This window comes from Schistocerca gregaria, chromosome 9 (genome assembly GCF_023897955.1).
Source record: "Schistocerca gregaria isolate iqSchGreg1 chromosome 9, iqSchGreg1.2, whole genome shotgun sequence".
In the NCBI taxonomy this organism is placed as follows: Eukaryota; Metazoa; Arthropoda; class Insecta; order Orthoptera; family Acrididae; genus Schistocerca; species Schistocerca gregaria.
The window spans coordinates 250,906,501-250,925,350 of record NC_064928.1 but is presented as its reverse complement, the minus strand read 5'-3'; the positions used below and the strand labels follow the sequence as shown (position 1 = coordinate 250,925,350).

The window sequence follows — 18,850 nt, the reverse complement described above, 5'->3', positions numbered from 1 at the left end:
CAGGTAAGTGCAGGTCCGTCGTAAAGGGACGGAAAGAACCGCGCCGCTGCAGTACGTCTAACAGTTTTTTTCTTCCATTTTTCCCCTTCTTCACTTCGTGGTTGGAACATTTTGCTGTTCCAAAGAGTTGCAGTCACGATGTTTTAAAAACCAACTGGAAAAAAATGTCAAGCTGCGATCGTGAACATTGGCGGTGATTAGAGCCCTTGTCAAATCGAATTTTCTTAATCCTGTAAAGAACAATAATATTTACACTATGCCTTTATATTGGTTGGCAACACTATTCTTCGATATTTCGCCGAGCTGGTTGTAGAAGACTGAATTTCGGCTCTACAAAGTACGGCCCACCTACAAAATCAGATCATCAACATTCTTAAATGCCAACCACGTACTGGTTCCTTCATCCGGGGAAAGAGGAAGAAGTCACTGCTGCAATGTCACGAGAATACGGGACGTGAGACAAACTCTAACAGCCCGAGGACTGTACTCTGGCGCAGTATCAGCTGGGACGTTGTCATGGTGCAAAACACACAGACGTGCAATTCCCCGCATCACTACATTTTGACAGCGTCTTGTAACACCATCAAAAAGCTTTGTAGTATGCTCCGTTTACCCCCCCCCCCCCTCCCTCCCTCCTACCTTCCCCCGCAGGATATCCTGTTAGCGCCACACCACCCCTCAAGAACCTTTTGTGGTGATAGTTGCGTCTTCGCCTTTCCTGTTATTTCGCGTCGAGACGTCATTAAGTCTCGCGAAGTGCAAAATACGTTCTGCGATATTTCAGCAACGTGCTAAGAAAGGCTGAACCAATTACAGACAAGAGTGCTCTCTACGTCATAAGCAGAACTTCAGAGACGCGATATTCTGTTTGTCGCTTTCAGTTGAAGCCCAGATGTAGGGCCTTCCCTGTTTCTAAACCACTACACACTGAAGATCTCTCAAAAACTTGTCATTGTTACGATTTATTGTAATACGGTGAGGGAAACCTCATGTAGGTGGCTGAAGAATTCTCGTGTTTAGTTATTTTATTCTTATAAACCGCGTATTATGAAAGTAGGCCGTTTTAAGGCAACAGCATATTTAAGATTCATAGAAAACGCTTCGTTATTTGTATAATTTGATATAATTAAATGTCAGCCTTTAAAGGCTTCAGAAAATCTTAACATAAAACACAAGGTCATTTGTTGTTCTAAAAATGGCTCTAAGCTCTATGGGACTTAACATCTGAGGTCATCAGTCCCCTAGACTTAGAACTACTTAAACGTAACTAACCTAAGGACATCACACACATCCATGCCCGGGGCAGGATTCGAACCTGCGACCGTAGCAGCAGTGCGGTTCCGGACTGAAGCGCCTAGAACCGCTCGGCTCATTAGCTGTTGAAGTTCAACGTTAACTTCGTTGCTAGAGGCGCCGAGTTACGAAACAATATGTAGCGCTACATGAAATGTGTTCCTCAATGCAAAACTGTCGGCTGTGTAATGGAACGACAATGAAAATTAATGCCGGGCCGGGACTGGAACACGGATTATCCACTTAATGCGACCGGTCGCTTGACATTGGGGTTTCCTAGCACGAATCACGACCAGACCCAAATTTCCCTAAGTTGTCAACCATGTGTCCGCAAGCTGCACACATCCATTATGCATATTCCCGTACAGCGGAGACGGTTTAATTTAAAGTCGCTTGCCCGTCGTCTGCGGATAAATACAATTTGCAGCCCCTGTGTAGTACGATGCGTGCGAACTTTGCATCGTAATTGGGGATAACGCAGGCACTGCAATATCGTGTTTACCCGCCGTACGGCAGTTTAAATATCAAGAGCTCAGATGGAAACCCAGTTCTAAGCAAAGAAGGGAAAGCAGAAAGGTGGAAGGAGTATACAGAGGGTCTATACAAGGGCGGTGTACTTGACGACAACATTATGGAAATGGAAGAGGATGTAGGTGAAGATGAAATGGAGGATATGATACTGTGAAGAGTTTGACAGACCACTGAAAGGCCTGAGTCGAAACAAGGCCACGGGAGTAGACAACATTCCATTAGAGCTACTGACAGCCTTGGGAGAGCCAAGCGTAACAAAACTATACCATCTGGCAAGCACAATGTATGAGACAGGCGAAATACCCTCAGACTTCAAGAAGAAAGTAGGTGTTGGCAGATGTGAAAATCACCGAACTATCAGTTTAATAATCCATAGCTGCAAAATACTAACGCGAATTCTGTATAGATGAATGGAAAAACTGGTAGAAGCGGATCTTGGGGAAGATCAGTTTGGATTCCGTAGAAATGCTGGAAGACGTGAGGAAATACTGACCCTACGACTTATCTTAGATGAAAGATTAGGAAAGGCAAATCTACGTTTCTAGCATTTGTAGACTTAGAGAAAGCTTTTGACAATGTTGATTGGAATACTCTCTTTCAAATCATGAAGGTGGCAGGGGTAAAATACAGGGAGCGGAAGGCTATTTACAATTTGTACAGAAACCAGATGGCAGTTACAAGAGTGGAGGGATATGAAAGGGAAGCAGTGGTTGGGAAGGGAGTGAGACAGGGTTGTAACCTATCCCCGATATTAACTTTGAGGTTCGCCGATGACATTGTAATTCTGTCAGAGACAGCAAAGAACTTGGAAGAGCAGTTGAACGGAATGGACAGTGTCTTGAAAGGAGGGTACAAGATGAACATCAACAAAAGCAAAACGAGGATAATGGAATGTAGTCGAATTAAATCGGGCGATGCTGAGAGAATTAGATTAGGAAATGAGACAAAGTAGTAAAGGAGTTTTGCTATTTGGGGAGCAAAATAACTGATGATGGTCGAAGTAGAAAAGATATAAAATGTAGACTGGCAATGGCAAGGAAAGCGTTTCTGAAGAAGAAAAATTTATTAACATCGAGTATAGGTTTAAATGTGACGAACTGGTTTCTGAAAGTATTTGTATACAGTGTAGCCATGTATGGAAGTGAAACGTTGACGATAAATAGTTTGGACGAGAAGCGAATAGAAGCTTTCGAAATGTGGTGCTACAGAAGAATGCTGAACATGAGATGGTTATATCACATAACTAATAAGGAAGTATTGAATAGGACTGGGGAGAAGAGGAGCTTCTGGCACAACTTGACTAAAAGAAGGGATCGGTTGGTAGGACATGTTATGAGACATCGTGGGATCACCAGTTTAGTATTGGAGGGCAGCGTGGAGGGTAAAAATCGTAGAGGGAGACCAAGAGATGAATACACTAAACAGATTCAGAAGGATGCAGGTTGCGGTAGGTACTGGGAGATGAAGTTTGCACAGGATAGAGTAGCATGGAGAGCTGCATCTAACCAGTCTCAGGACTGGAGTCCACAACAACAGTATCAGCTCGTTTGTGTCTTGCTGAGTAAAAAAAGTTTTTGTTTTCACATTCGCGCTTTTTGAAAGGTAGTGGGACTTTCATTTTAAATTAACAGAAATATTTTCTGCAATACTGCATATTGCAGCAAGCGCTCTCTCTCTCTCTCTCTCTCTCTCTCTCTCTCTCTCTCTCTCTCTCTCTCTCTCTCTTTCTTTTTTTTCTCTGGAGTGAGTTTGCCCGACTTTGTTAAGTTTTATAAACTTATGTCACTGCTGTTTATAAGCTTATGTCACTGCTGGTGGAGAGCGCTGCAGCCGCAAACCTCTGTCCCGTGCGATGCCGGAGGGAGGAGGAGGAGGAGGGAGTGTTTCTCGTCCGCGTGCACGCCAACGTCAGCTGTCTCGCACCGTGCGATGGCGCTCTTACGTCAGCAGTGGAGGGTCAGACGATTGCCTGGTTGGTACCACAGCGCTCTGTATTCTGGCAGGTGACCTTACTATGTGTAGCTAAGCAAACACGCAAGCCGCCGATGTACCGTCTTAGCCAAGGGTCTCCGTCGGGCTGGAGGCGACTAGGCCTTTTTTGCTTTTGATTCGCGAGTGACTTCCGCCACGACTCTCACTCACGCCACCGATGTCCCCACCCACAGTGCGGTGGGCAATGTTGTTATACGGGCCTCGGAACGGAAGCCGTCGCTTGCTCTATGGCAGTCACTGCCGTAATCTAGCCCCGCCGGCCATCTGCCTGTGTGTGTGTGTGGTTGCGCTCCTGCCGGCGGATCGCGTGACTATCGGGCAATAAAACTCCCTAAGTTGGCCAGCCGGCAGCTTGCCTGCCTACGGCCATTTGCCTAATGGAAGCCAAGCGTCGGATCACTCTGCTTAATTAAGTGCTGCGCCATCCGTCTCCCCTTCGCCGCTCTGCCCGCCTCCCCACCTCTTCTCTTCAGCGCTACGCACCGACGCGCAAGTGCGCACTCGCTACGTACCGGAATTCACCAAGTTCTTTCGTATCGGGTGCCGCGACCACAAATTTATTCGAACATAATTCAACCTTCCACCGTCACAACCATTTATTAAATACCATTAGCTCATTTCAGCGATGTGCCGTGTTAAAAGTGCTGACTCACATCCTTGTAATTTCACACAGTAACCCTACGTAAGTGTACGCAATGTACGTCTTTTATTTAAACGTAACTCAAGTGCTGTGGTCCAGCGGCAAAACACGTGCCTTGAAACCGAGACGTCACGGGTTCGAAACTAAGCACCCTTACAGCCTTGGCCTCGTTTATCTTTAATCTAAACAAAATTGACCATTCGTACCGTATAATGCAGATGTTTACGTACAGGTGTCAAAACTTTTAAAATGTAGAACTGTATCAAAAGTCTAATAGTAGTACTAGTGGGATGCCTTTATTAAATCGAAAACAGACTCGCACAACTCGTTTCGCTAGTTTTGGGTTGCATCTTCTATTGTGTAACTGTACATAAATTTTTATAAATTAATGGTTTTATAATGGAGAAATGAAGTTATCCAATATTCTTTCAAAGTATTGAGTGAATAGATTTAAAATAGAAAATATTATGCATCTGGTAAGGAAACAAGGTGTGGATCACATACGCTCCACAAAGAAACGGGCCTATTCGTATACAATAACTACGATTTATAATTTCATATGAAAAGGTGCTTACTTACAATGTTATGTGATGTAGCATAGGGACTTGTTATATGTCGCGGATTAACGGTTGGCGTTGCTAGGCAAAGCTTTTAGCCTTATTCAGTTGGTAAAAACTGTAAACGATGACGAATGTCCAGTCTATAAAAGCGGAGGAATAGAATGAGCAATCAGAAAGTGATCCTTGACTAAAAAAGACCGATTCTTCATCCCTTTCCTTCGCTTAAGACAATGCACTTTTTCAGAGAGGAATTGAAACTAAAGAATAATTTGGAAAGGGACTTAAAGTTGAGAAAGAAGAAATTAAAAATTTACAGTTTGCCAATGACATACAGATTCAGAGACCACGAAGGACTTTAAGTGTATTGACGAGATGTTGAAAGACAAACGTCAATAAAAGTAAAACTGAGCTTCTGGAGTGAAGCTGAATTAATTCGGGTGACAGTGAAGGAATTAGATCACGGAATGAGAGTCTGAAAGTCGTAGACTATTGAGCAAAGTAGAGAGGATGCAAAATGCAGACTGGCAATACTACACTATGAACCCTCTGTGGCTTGTAGAGTACACGTGTGACTAGTGTATCGATGGTTAATGTGTTCATTAAAAGAAGTGAGAGGGCTAGTGGGGAGCGACCGAGGAAGAAAACAGCGAGAGGTAGGAGCTTTATCGCTAACAGGGAGGATGGAACAGGGAGAGCGCGGAGACGGTGCAAACAAGCGGTGCGAGGGAAGGGCGGACGCGGCTAGGGGAGATAGCGCTGTTGTGTTGGCAGCCCTTCATCACCACTAGCTGTGGCAGCAGAGCGGGGCGGGGAAGTACCGGCAGCAGTACGGGCGGCCCTGCCACCATAAAATCCCCAGCACGGCCGGCTAAATATTGGGCAAGGGGATCTGATGTGCGCCGCCGCATCTCCCCTACTGCACCTCGCGCCGAGTTACGACCGCAGGTCGCGACACAAGTTCCTTCTAAAGACTGCTTCAAATTTCAAACCGCTCTCATTTACCAGCGTGCACTTTCCTCCATCCTTGTTCTCTCTCTCTCTCTCTCTCTCTCTCTCTCTCTCTCTCTTGGCCACTCGGGACGTCAAACCCAAATTTTGCTTTCCTTTCGTTGAAGGATTACATTGACGTTGCAGGGTATATGTAATTTTGTTTAAGATCGGAAATACCTTTCACATTTACAACGTATGTTGAAAGTGGTCGCCATGTGGCCTATGGAATTTTACGCTTGTGAAATCACATTCAAACTCAGGGCTGTAGAATCAAATGTTTTAACCACTCCGTTGTATGTTTTTGCTCAGTTTGTCTACCGTTGCAAGGTAATTTTAGTGCAATTTTAGTTATAAAGACCCTTCAGATAAAGCACGAACAGATTAGACCTTCGCCTGTGGTGCGTTCTGCCTCGAATAACCCGGTAGCGGTCGGCGAGGAATCAGGCACGTTCCTTCATCTTGCTAGAATAAGCAGGTCCGCCTTTCATGTTGACTGAAAGTACGAGTGCTCGAAGATTTGAAGATAAACGGCTGCATTGATAGTGGTATCAAAGAACATGGAGCCATCAGTCTGAGAGCCAGAACCCACGTTTTGATCGTGCTGGGGAGTTTAGTGAACAGTGAAAGGGATTTCGGTGGAGTGGTGGTGATAATTCGGACTACCCCATGGCCCGACAGGAGAAACTCATCATCACCACTCATACGACGCAGTGACCCGTCAGGACCTCCACCCACGACATTTTTAAGGGACCACCCTCTTCTCTTCCCCGGATGGAACACATGAAACGCGGCAAGGTTTCTGGTGTAGGGACTGTCCGTTGCGAAAACCGTCTGGCTTTTTTTCTGTCTTGCAGTAATTTTCTGCTAACTGTTTGCAACTGTGAAGTACGAAGAGCGAGAATAATAACCTGCTAAAATGCCCCCGCGCGCACTGCATCCTTAAGAAGCCTCAGGAGGACCAGCAAGATAACGAATTATCGCATCCCCGGACGCTGAATCCGAAAAAAAAGATAATCAGAGAATCTAAAAACAAATGTATATAGAAGAGCGTAAGAGAAAATTAAAGTCTGAGCTGCGTCGCTTAATGGTCACTACACGTGACTCCTTTCGTCACTCGATAACCAACGATTTTCGGAGCGTGTTGATAAAGCCCTTTAATAATGTTTTTGTGTGGGGATCACGTCCCCACATCTATCGACGCCCTGTATAGGTGGAGACTGCAGCCATCCGTTATAAGGCAGTCTCGGCGCTGTAGATGGCCGCTACACGCCAGTAGCAGATACGACACAGATCGCAGCAGGGCACAGGCTGTGCCGCCACCCTTCTCTGTTACTTCTCTGCCTCCTCCTCCTCCTCCCTCTACCTGAAGCGAGCCCGCAGCGGCCGTTTCCGCCTCCTTTACTGTCGGCATCCAGCGCGCTTTCTCGTCAATCTTTGATGCCGGCAGCCGTAGGGCGCCCCGTGTAGGGCTCCCTCAAGGGCCGACCCTTCTGACAGCCGTGTGTGTACACTCCTCAAGTTTGCCCTAAGGCTGCTACATTTTGTAGGCCCCGGCCCTCACGTCAGCGTGTATCACGATACCGACGCCCGTCGATACGACGGCAGCTCCGGTCCACGACGTTACACCACCCTCAGTTTCTCGTACAGCTGCCACATCTCTCGAAACGGATATCTCCATTCCCTAAAAGGTACCTGCGCAGATTCTGTACCACTTCTCATCCAACGCAATGAGCGAGGATATGTTTCAATGAATTCTCAGCACACTTGAAGGTACTGTATCAGCTGCTGCAGAATGGTCAGCACCACCACACTCTTCAACAATTCGATCTACTGCTAAGTGTAGAGCTCGAGCACGTTCGGTCTTCATCTACTTGCCTTTACAGTTTTTTTTGTCACGCTTCCGCCTAGGATTTCTCTTAGCTCTAGGAATCTAGTACAGATTCCTTAGTCCACTTACTGACATACCGTCCGTCTGCAGTAACATCACAATAATTATGTCTTCCCATCCATTTCTTTGTTTTCTGCTGTTTACCCTGTTGAGTCTCAACATTTATTTCCCCATTGCTTGCCGACGAACCCTCGAATTTTGAATGATTTTTCGAATTTAAAAATACTTGCGTCGTCACGATGTGCTTTCGTTTTCAGTCACGTTGCACGTTTGTTTTTTAAAACCCTGTTTAGTTCACCAAAAGCACTACAAGTCAATTTTAATATACTGTTACAGTACTTCCCTTTGCTCTCAGTGCAATCATCGTAAAGCGTCCTAAGCATTAAAAAAAAACTGACAAGCTATTTTATGACTACTTCTACTTTCTTTCGAGTGGTTTTCAAACATATTGTATTAAGTCCAGTTACTTGTTGAAGTTAAAATAGAAAAGCTACTTCCCAGAGGAAACACTACTACAGAATCCGTCGAGCGAAGGAGGTTCAAATAATGAGAGGTGGGACTGTATCTTTGAGGATAACATATGTAAATACCAGAGTATTTCTTTTATTCAATGACGGACTTCCATCGCAGTGATCATCTTCAGATTGCTCTGTGTTCTGGAGATGACCATACGAGTCAAACTTGTCACTGATTAAACCCAATACTTGCGATCATATACTGTTGTGGATCTTACGTAGCGGATTTCGCATTTAAAATCGGAAGAAATCGTGCCTCGTTAAATGATTCGATCAGAGTGTTTAGAAGGTAAAATCTTTCTGTACGGGTTGCCGAGAACAATTCGAGGGACATGCTAATTTCTTGGCCTTCTCACCGCCGTGCTGCGTGACGGCAGCTGCAGCCTCGCTGGCAGCCAGTCCCCGGAGATCACGCCGTAGACGAGTTTCGGCGAGTTCGCCCGGCATGGTGAGTCCTCGCTGCGAGCGCACAAAGCAGACAGGCCCCGTGTTTCCCGGAAGGCGTCAGGTATAAACACGTTACGTGCCGCTGCCACTACACTGCGCGCCTGGGCCACGGTTACTTTGTCTGCGTCTGGGAATCGCCTTCTGTTCACTGTCTCTCTGGCTGCAGGTGTCAGCTATATCTGGTGTACTGCGCAGAACGAGGGCTGCAGCGAGGGGGATGCACAGTAATGAGGCTTCGACTCATCCTGTAATCACCCCCCCCCCCAACCCGATCAAGGTGATTGTCCCAACGTGATAGAAGCCTTTCTAGAGCATGTATAGAACAACAAAGTGATTGACAGAGTTGGACATGGTAAGGGAGGTGGGGATGTTGTCGGTTGCCCGTTCCACACTGTGCCGGCAAAAAGTTTGCTCCAACGTCAGGTTCTGAAAGACTGTTCTCAAAAATAAGATATGCTCTCTGTCAATACTGCAAGCACTTGAGGGGAAACTTCCGTCAAAAATGTTATTGCTCAGCGTGAATTGCAAAAATTTGTGGGAAGCGTAGTGTTAATTATTTGATGTTTGTTTGCATGGCCATCTTTCGCAGCTGCTGTAAATATCAGTTGCTAGTCATCTGTATCGAGCTTACTGCAATTTAGTTAAAGAGAATTACAGCAGACGCGTTTCGCTTTCATTTATAAAGCATCTTCCGTGGTTATTCTGCAAATTGCATACATATGTTTTGTGCATTTCTGTTTCTTTTAGGTTAAAAACAGTGTTTTGTTTATAAAGCGCTGCTATCAAGAAGAATAATACAAACATCGCAAGTGACTTGCACAACAACTTTATAAACAAAACACTGTTTTTAACCTAAAACAACCAGAAAAGTACAAAACGTATGTATCCAATTCGCAGAATAACCACGGGGGATGTTTTATAAATAAAAGCGAAACGCGTCTGTCGTAATTCTCTTTAATTAAAAACTGCAAAAAGCTCAAGACAGATAACCAATACTAACTCATATTAGATGTATTTATTTGTTGCCATTCTATAAATCAATTATTTGCCACCCATGTTTTGTGGTTGATTAATATCGGCCATCGTTGTTTGGTAGATAACGAAATCGAAATCGGCATCGATAGTTTGCAATGCCTTATAATGACCTAGAAAGCTTCGTGACTTTCTGTGGCCACCGAACGCTACGTACTTGCTAATTAAGGGCTACTGGCAGTCCGTGTCCCTAGCTCCTGCTCAACGGGGGTGGGCTGTGAACCACGTACCTGTTACATACCACAAGCGATTGAGAAGTCACAGATTTGGCAGTAATAAGTTACCGGTACCTCGTTGATTTCAGTGACAGCCAAAAGTGACAAGAAACAACTGAAAGCAGCATTGTAACATTCAGCCCCCTGTGCCATCTGTTCAGCGACGTTCGTCTCTTGTTCTAGGAACCGTGTGTCTCACGATATCTTCACGATTGTCTCCTGCATGTGCACGGACAGCTATTGGAGCGACTAATCACAGTGCGAACTGCGTCTGGAAACCCACGAGGATTATCTAACTTTTCTACAATCACCCATTAATTGCAGTGTTATTGGGAGTGTGCAACGGCTTATGTTTCCGGTACATTTGTAATAAACACTCTCACTTAAGCTCATTCACATTCATTGAAGCAAACCTTTCTTTGGTAATAGTTATTCAGCGGGGCTCCTTCCATTTTTTGCAGTCAATGTACGATATATGTAAATAACATACATCAAAATACTCACCGGAGACTCGTTCAAAAAGAAATATAGGTTTTCTGAATTTACTTCGCATGACGAGAGGTGCCTTAAACATGACACGAATGTAAACATTATGCTACGCTACAGACTAATGTGTTATCACAACCTTTACTTGGCATTCATATTCGTTGGTTCCGCCAACCCACAACCGAATTATCACCTTCCAGCCTAACCTAAACCACGGGCTACGCTATAGATCAATTCATCACAACTAAAATTTCACGCGAGGGGGCAATACCACATTCTACTCTTTTTGTCGCGAAGGCAGTCTAAAGTAACAGTGTCAACTTCTCCCGTTCTGCTGTTAATGATATTCTGCCTTATCCCTATGTGGAGTGACTGAAAATGTAGTTGATACAGCTGTAAAAATAACAAAGCGATTAGAATCCATATTACAGACGAAGTCCTACTGCACTGTGTCCAAGTTTATGTTTTGATTCTCAACTCCACACTAATATTTTCACACTTGTCTCATTACAACAACATTTGAAGTGAAAGAACAGACAAGTGTGAACCGTGATACAGAGTTTTAGTTGGGATGAAATTTTCTCTCTGTGAAGAGTGCCCTCTTGTCACGCAACTTTTGTTTATCAGGTAATAACTCACTAAGAATTCTGTATTTGCAAATATTAACAATATCATATCGCAGAACTTTTGGTCACCTGGTTTACTGGGAACGCTAACCTATATATAGCACAAGTCACAACTAAACATACCTGTTAGCGAAATCTGCACTCTCGGACATCACCGTTATCGCAAAGTCACAGTTTAGGTCCTCCTTAGAGCTAGATGTTTGTGAGCAGGTGTTAAGACCCTCCAAAAGAAGGGAGCGGCGGATCAAAGCGGCCGGAAGGGCAGGGGACGGTTAGGCGAGGGCGGGGGCGGCGCAGGTGTGTGATTACCAAGGGGCGCTGCTTTCTGCTGCGTGCAGGGCCATGTGACCCGCATCGCGGAAGTCGCGCTGTCGCCGCAGAATAATGGCAGGAAGTGGGCCGTGTGTGTGTGTGTGTGTGTGTGTGTGTGTGTGTGTGTGTGTGTGTGTGAGAGAGAGAGAGAGAGAGAGAGAGAGAGAGAGAGAGGGGGGGGGGGGAGGGGGGGGGGGCGGCAGGTTAGTAGGACCTCACCGGCGCTGGCTCCACGGTGGAAGCTCCTCTACACGAGCGGACACACGTGACACGATTCAAGAAGGCTCTAACGTCCCGTCGACGACTAAGTGGTTAGAGGCTCGTCCTTCTCAGCGAAATCATTCCGGCATTTAGGACAATCGTGGGTAACGAGAATCAAGATGTCCGTAATTGCCGCATCAGTGGCAGAGACCATCAACGACGAGGCTTCTTTCGACTGTGACAGTTCCGCTTGGTACAAAAGTTAATGTGTCGTACACTAAAAGGTCTCAGATAGCTTATATAATGGTAAGACAGAGATTTAGGAACCAAGTTTTAAATTAATAAGACATTTCCAGGGGCAGATGTGGACTCTGACCACAATCTATTGGTTATGACCTGTAGACTAAAACTGAAGAAACTGCAAAAAAGTGGGAATTTAAGGAGATGGGACCTGGATAAACTGAAAGAACAAGAGGTTGTACAGAGTTTCAGGGAGAGCATAAGGAAACGATTGACAGTAATGGGGGAAAGAAATACAGTAGAAGAAGAATGGGTAGCTTTGAGGGATGAAATAGTGAAGGCAGCGGAGGATCAAGTAGGTAAAAGGCGAGGGCTAGTAGAAATCATTGGGTAACAGAAGAATTATTAAATTTAATTGATGAAAGAAGAAAATATAAAAATGCAGTAAATGAAGCAGGCAAAAAGGAATACAAACGTCTCAAAAATGAGATCGACAGGAAGTGCAAAATGGCTAAGTAGGGATGGCTAGAAGACAAATGTAAGGATGTAGAGGCTTATCTCACTAGGGGTAAGATAGATACAGCCTACAGGAAAATTAAAGAGACCTTTGGAGATAAGAGAACCACTTGTATGAACATCAAGAGCTCAGATGGAAACCCAGTTCTAAGCAAAGAAGGGAAAGCAGAAAGGTGGAGGAGTATGTAGAGGGTCTATACAGGGGCGATATTATGGAAATATTATGGAAATGGAAGAGGATGTAGATGAAGATGAAATGAGAGATACGATACTTCGTGAAGAGTTTGACAGAGCACTGAAAGACCTGAGTCGAAACAAGGCCCCCGGAGTAGACAACATTCCATTGGAACTACTGACTGCCTTGAGAGAGCCAGTCCTGACAAAATTCTACCGCCTGGTGAGCAAGGTGTATGAAACAGGGGAACTACCCTCAGATTTCAAGAAGAACATAATAATTCCAATCCCAAAGAAAGCAGGTGTTGACAGATGTGAAAATTACCGAACAACCAGTCTAATAAGCCACAGCTGCAAGCCATTTGAACCATTTTGATACAGGATATCAAGTCGTCATTAAAACAAAGGCGCTCCACGTTGCGGCGTAATCTGCTCACGAAATTTCAAAACGGTTGAACTGTATTAACTAAAAGAGAAAGCAAAACGATTATTTTGTATAGAAACTGAACATCATAGAAACAGTTGTCTATTATAATACCGTAAAAGAAGTTTCACGTGTATTGTTCAGAAGTAGCCATAAAAATAATGTTCCTTGCAAATCTGGTATTTGTCTTCTACACCTGTGGAAGCAGTGAACTAAATCTGTCACAGCGCAGCGTAATTCACGGAAGAACTGTAACTCGGTTATTTGTAAGAAATAAATAAAAATCTGTTAGTATAATTTTTGAAGCTGTTTATTAGTTTAACCTCGCCAAAATTAAAACAGTTTAGTTAGTTACATGTTTCATGATCGATCGTGATGACGCAGAATGAGTCATTTTACGTTCGCATCGCAAGTTAATTGGTACATATGGCTACATTCCGAACATTAATACGTTTTTGTTTTTTTTTTAATACAAAAAGAAAAAGTATTCAAAGATGTATTTTCTACACTCTTCGTTTTCACATTTTAGTAAACAATGACTAATAGCATTAATATTTAGAATTCCGAATAATTTCGGGTAATTTTGCTGCTACTACATGTGTAAAACCAATACAATAAGTCGCTCAACTGCGGTTGATTTCAGCTATAAAGGAAACACTTTGCCCTCCGTCGCATGACAGAGGTTGCTTTCAATCCCCGACAAGGCAGAGAGAGGGGAGGGAGGGGGCAGTATATGTACTATATATATGTTGTCTAAGCTTAAGATTGAGCGATAGGTCAAGCCTGGGACAGTGCTGGGGGTTACAGAGTGAAATGGAAACAGGCGCGGGCAGTTGCAGTTGCGCATGCTCCTCACGACCTCACGAGTGCGCTGGCAGCCGGCTCTGAATAAAACACGCCCCGCCACACACCGCAGCGAGAAAGCGCCAATGGAAAGCGTCCGCCAGCCCTTGGCGCATTCGCAACGCGCGCCACGCAGCCGGAAGCGGCCGGCGCTGCACCCAGCACCACTCCGAACATCTGCATACACGCTCCACAAGCCACCGTGAAGTGCGTGACGGTGGGTACCTTTTACCACTGCCAGTCACTCGCTTTCCTGTTACACTCGCAAATGGAGCTAGGGAAAAATGATTGTTTAGCGGACATCTTTTAAGAACGTCAGCTAAAAATGGGGGGGGGGGGGGGGGGGCGGGAAAATCTCACCAAATCTCTTTGAAAGGGGAGAGGACAAAGAAAATCTCACGTAAACATTTTAGCTCAGAGAACATACATTATTATGGAGGAGAACATTTCTTGTATACTTAATCTCGACCGTAGACAATATTAAAGTGCCTACCAACCGCTGCGGCTCCTCTGAACAGAACCACGTGTCCGTGGTCGTGATTTCCCGATTTGAAACAAATGCCGCACAGGTGTTGTGCTTCATTTGGGAAATTCTCTGCCACGTCTGTCGAAATCACTGCGAGTCAGTGAACGCATACAAAGCTGATGTTATTGTGTCCAACACGAATTTGTATCAGAACCTTTACGGTGCGTATATTAAGCGACCGGCCGAGTAGTGGAAACAACTGGGAACAAGAAGTTAATCGTTTGCGGAAGGAAACTACGCGTAAGCTCACAGACAAGAATTCTCTTAGTTATCACATAAATCGTGAGACTGATAAGCAACATAATCATACGGTTCAAAATAAGGTACGAACACAGTTGCCTTATCTGTAAAGAGAGCAAACGTTCACTGAAATATGACGTACATAATATACCAATACAACGTTAATTTGTTTAGGGGTCCGTCAAAATGGTTAATATTATTTGCATGCAACCTCTCTGTCCGTCTGTCTCTGTGCGACTGTGGTTCGTCGTTTTTCTTTTAACCGACCGAGATGGCGCAGTGATCAGCACACTGGACTCGCATTCGGGAGGATGACGGTTCAATCCCGCATCCGGCCATCCTGATTTAGGTTTCCCGTGATTTCCCTAAATCGTTCCAGGCAAATGCCGGGATGATTCCTTTGGAAGGGCACGGCCGACTTCCTTCCTCGTCATTCCCTAATCCGATGAGACCGATGACCTCGCTGTTTGGTCTCTTCTCCCAAACAACCTCAACTACGCTTTGGCGTGTTTAAAGTTTTTTTTAATCGCGTATTAAAAACATTGTTTAATGAATTTTAAAAATAAAACTTGACTTTATTGAAGTGTTTCAATCAATGTTTAAAAGAAATAATTCATTTTTCCCGAGTAGGGCGTAAAGGTCACGCGAGGGGGACGAAAGGATGAAGGGGGGGGGGGGGGGGGGGGTAAGGGATTTCACCGCATCTCACCAAGGGGGAGGCGGGATCCAAATTTAGAAGGTAACACATCACGTAAATAATGGACGTCCCCCCTACATACTTCTCTTACATTGTGTTCGCGACACTCAACGCGAGATGTATGTCGGTGGGAGTCCGTCGCATAATGCCGGTTCTCCAAGATTTGCCAATATTTTATCGCGGAAAGTACGTCTTCTTCCTACGGGGACTGGATCACTCGAGTTGACGAAGCATTTCCGTGATATTCGCGTGTTGAGTTCTTTTAATCAGACCTACTGGGAATCCCAACACTCGCGCAGAGCTCAAAACGGATCGCACAAGTGTTCTGTAGGCACTCTCCTTAAACTTTCCCTTCCCTACTACCCACCTCCTCACGTGCTCATTACATTTTATGTCACTTTGCAACGTTACGCCTACATGGCGAGGTGCTATTCACCACATCAAATAGAAATTCTGTCCACGTCATGCTGTACCCTCCTACATTCATTCCGTGAGAGACTTTCCCGCACACTACAGCATCATCAGCGAACAGACGCAAATTGCCGGCCATCCTATAAGTCAGTTCGTTTAAATATACACAGACCAAGAGCGGTCCTATCACACTTTGCTGTGCCACTCCAGATCTTCGGCCACGAAGAAAACTCACCACCCAGGACGACGTACTGGGTTCTATTAATTACGAAGTCCTCGAACCATTCACATAGCTGAGAACAATGTTTATGTTTTTACTGTTGTGTAAAAATTGAAATGGCTGTGTGATTACAGCTTATAATAAAGTACGGTAGAAACTGTAACCATGCGCTATTAATATTATTTATTAAGAAAAAAATTGGGCACACCGATTTCGAAACGAAGGGACATCCTCGGAGTGCTGTTCACGTTTAAAATTATACATATCGTACGAAGTCCATGCGATGTTGGGAAAGTTTCGTTTTTTCGCCTCAACGAAAGATTAGCCTACATCGTATGCACTGCATAAGGTATATACAATCTTAAAAGTGAACAGCCGACTGAAGATGAAAACTTTGTTCGTAAGAAACAGTGTTAGCAACAATAGCTGTTGCTGCTTCTACTGCACTATAAGAATTAACCTGTATTTATGCTTCTCCTGTGGCCGATAGGCGCCAATTATCTAGTCTAGAAGCCCCAATGCAGTCCCCATACACCGAGAAGGCGTTGTAGGGCTGCTATAGAGAAATGTTATAAACGTATCTTGTACCTTTTTTAGTGAAACACAGACTTTTACACTATCTTAAAATGCAAACTTGTGAATAAAATATGCTTAACTTACAAATGCGAATGGATTTCAAGCTTTTCCGGCGAGTGTATATCTACAAGATGAATACTAAGTCCAATGTCGAAATTTCGGAGGGTGTTAAGATAGATGCTGCGGGAATATATCTCTCTATGTTCTCTATTTCTACGTATTGTTTCCCACAACTGCTTGTATTAAACGAGTGATTCAAATTATGACTCATTAATCCTGAGGCTAATAGAGGCGTCAGTACTACCCAACATTCAATAGTTCAAGAGCGATTTTTATTTTAGCAAACTATGGTAAGTTTTTAAAGAAAGTTTCCATTTTGAAGTGCATTTTAAATCCATATCACGCCACAAATGCCATAGTTTCTTCGTGTTTTCGATGAGACAAGACTTTTATAACACCATCGAGATTCCAAAAATATGTTAATATATGTTTAATAACGCTCAGGCAGTTTTAGATACTAGGAAAAACCATAACACATAGCACTTACGCCTGAAGTTGCATATTACAAACTTATTCGAGCATATAGTCGTTTAAAACTAATTACTCACTTTCTTGTTGACACAACGAACAGTTGCAGAACACAGACATTACACTGCGCAGCGCAGTTCGTGCTCCTCGCCCAAGTATTGTCGAAGAGCCTTCATTTGGCCTCTCGCTAAGAGAAGTGGCATATCTGCGAGACTCCGTATATGATCTGCGCTCTGGAGGCGAATGTTCATTGCGCCGTGGTGACTTGGGACATTATTGTGAGGGAAGATATAGGAGACTGTTTTTGCTTTGTTGCGGCAAGTGGTACAAGAAGCGATGTCTTTCCTATACTGTTACGTGGTGAAGAAGTCGCGCAGAACTTGTAAGTACTCCTAATCTCGCATTTTCCTTTTCGTTAAAAGCAAGCAGTTGTCCCTGGTGCTGAATCCGCGCGCTTTAAATGTCAAAACATTGCGAAAGTGCAGGTTAGAATGGGATATATCGCTGAAATGTGACTTTCGCTAGCTCCATTAAAAAATAAAAATATCGAATTGCAACAGGAAAAGATTTTTGTATATTAAAGCGTTAAGAATTATGTACGTTTGACCAAATCATCAAATTTTTATCTCGTAATGTAAAAATGTACTCCAATCTCGGTTCCGTCAGAGAAAGTTTTCGTAATTTCTTCAGTTACAAATGGTGTAGGTGTAGTTTTGAAATTGTTTTCTAATTATTATTGTGGTAATTAGTAGATTATTGAAGTTTTTAGTAAAATGTTCGGTAAGGGTAAAAGAACATGCATCAAAATGTAGTAGACATGTTTATTTTGTGAAGTCTGTCCCGTATTTGTGATAACATATTCCATAAAACTTTTTTTATTGTATGAAGTCGTTTTCTTCATGTTGTGCTACGATGTGGTATAAAAATACGGGGAAGTGGAACCTCAGTGGGAAGAAAATAACCTTTTTATTCGTCATCACATTTTGTATTCGGTTCCGTAGTATCATAAACGTTTGAGGTGGAATAAAATAGTTCAGTCCGGAATCGCGCTGCTGTTGCGGTCACAGGTTCGAATCCTGCCTCGGGCATTGATGTGTGTGATACCTTAGGTTAGTTAGGTTTAAGTAGGTCTGAGTCTATGGGACTGATGACCTCAGATGTTGAATTCCCATAGTGCTTAGAGCCATTTGAACCTTTCTTTTATTTTGAAAAAAAAAATGAAACACAGGATTTACAATCATGTAGCGTGACATCTCTTGTTGGCATACTGAAGGTGTTACCAAGGCAGCGCACAGTGCACTTTGCAGCACTTACTGGCGTTCCACATTATATAATTTTGTACAGTAAGTTCTGGGCCGAGAAAAAATTTAAAACTGTCCGTAGAGAACTGCTTCTTAGTACTTGTCTGGACATGAATATACGTGCAGATAATTGTAATGGAGTATCTTATTTGTTTGAATGCATGCCAAATCATTGTATGACCCGAGCTTTCTGAAATCCAGTAATAATCTCAAATCCTTGAACGTTGTTTACAAGAGAGCAACAATTAGGTGTACGCCATCGAGGAAGGGTGTGTTGCAGACGTGTGTTTTCGTACAACTCACCCTCCCCCCGCCCCACAAAAATAGCACTTGTAAATTACAAAATCATACTGTTGGGTTTAAGGTAACCCGTAAGAGCGTAATATTGATGCAGGTTTCTAGAGCCATTTATCAGGCATTTTCTCA

At 43.9% G+C, this 18,850-nt stretch overlaps 1 protein-coding gene across 3 annotated transcripts in view; it reads left to right on the top strand.

Annotated features, from left to right (window-relative positions):
* Positions 1–18,850, top strand: part of LOC126291612 (uncharacterized) — a 333,380-nt gene that overhangs the window by 294,228 nt on the left and 20,302 nt on the right. Inside the window, exon 1 of one of the 3 annotated variants that reach the window (XM_049985148.1) lies at positions 17,342–17,505. The exons of the other annotated variants lie outside the window; for them this stretch is intronic. Within the exon in view, the coding sequence (XP_049841105.1) occupies positions 17,460–17,505 (46 nt within the window). The 5' untranslated portion in view covers positions 17,342–17,459. Of the gene's footprint in view, positions 1–17,341; positions 17,506–18,850 lie in introns of those variants that run through there. 3 annotated transcript variants of the gene reach the window in all.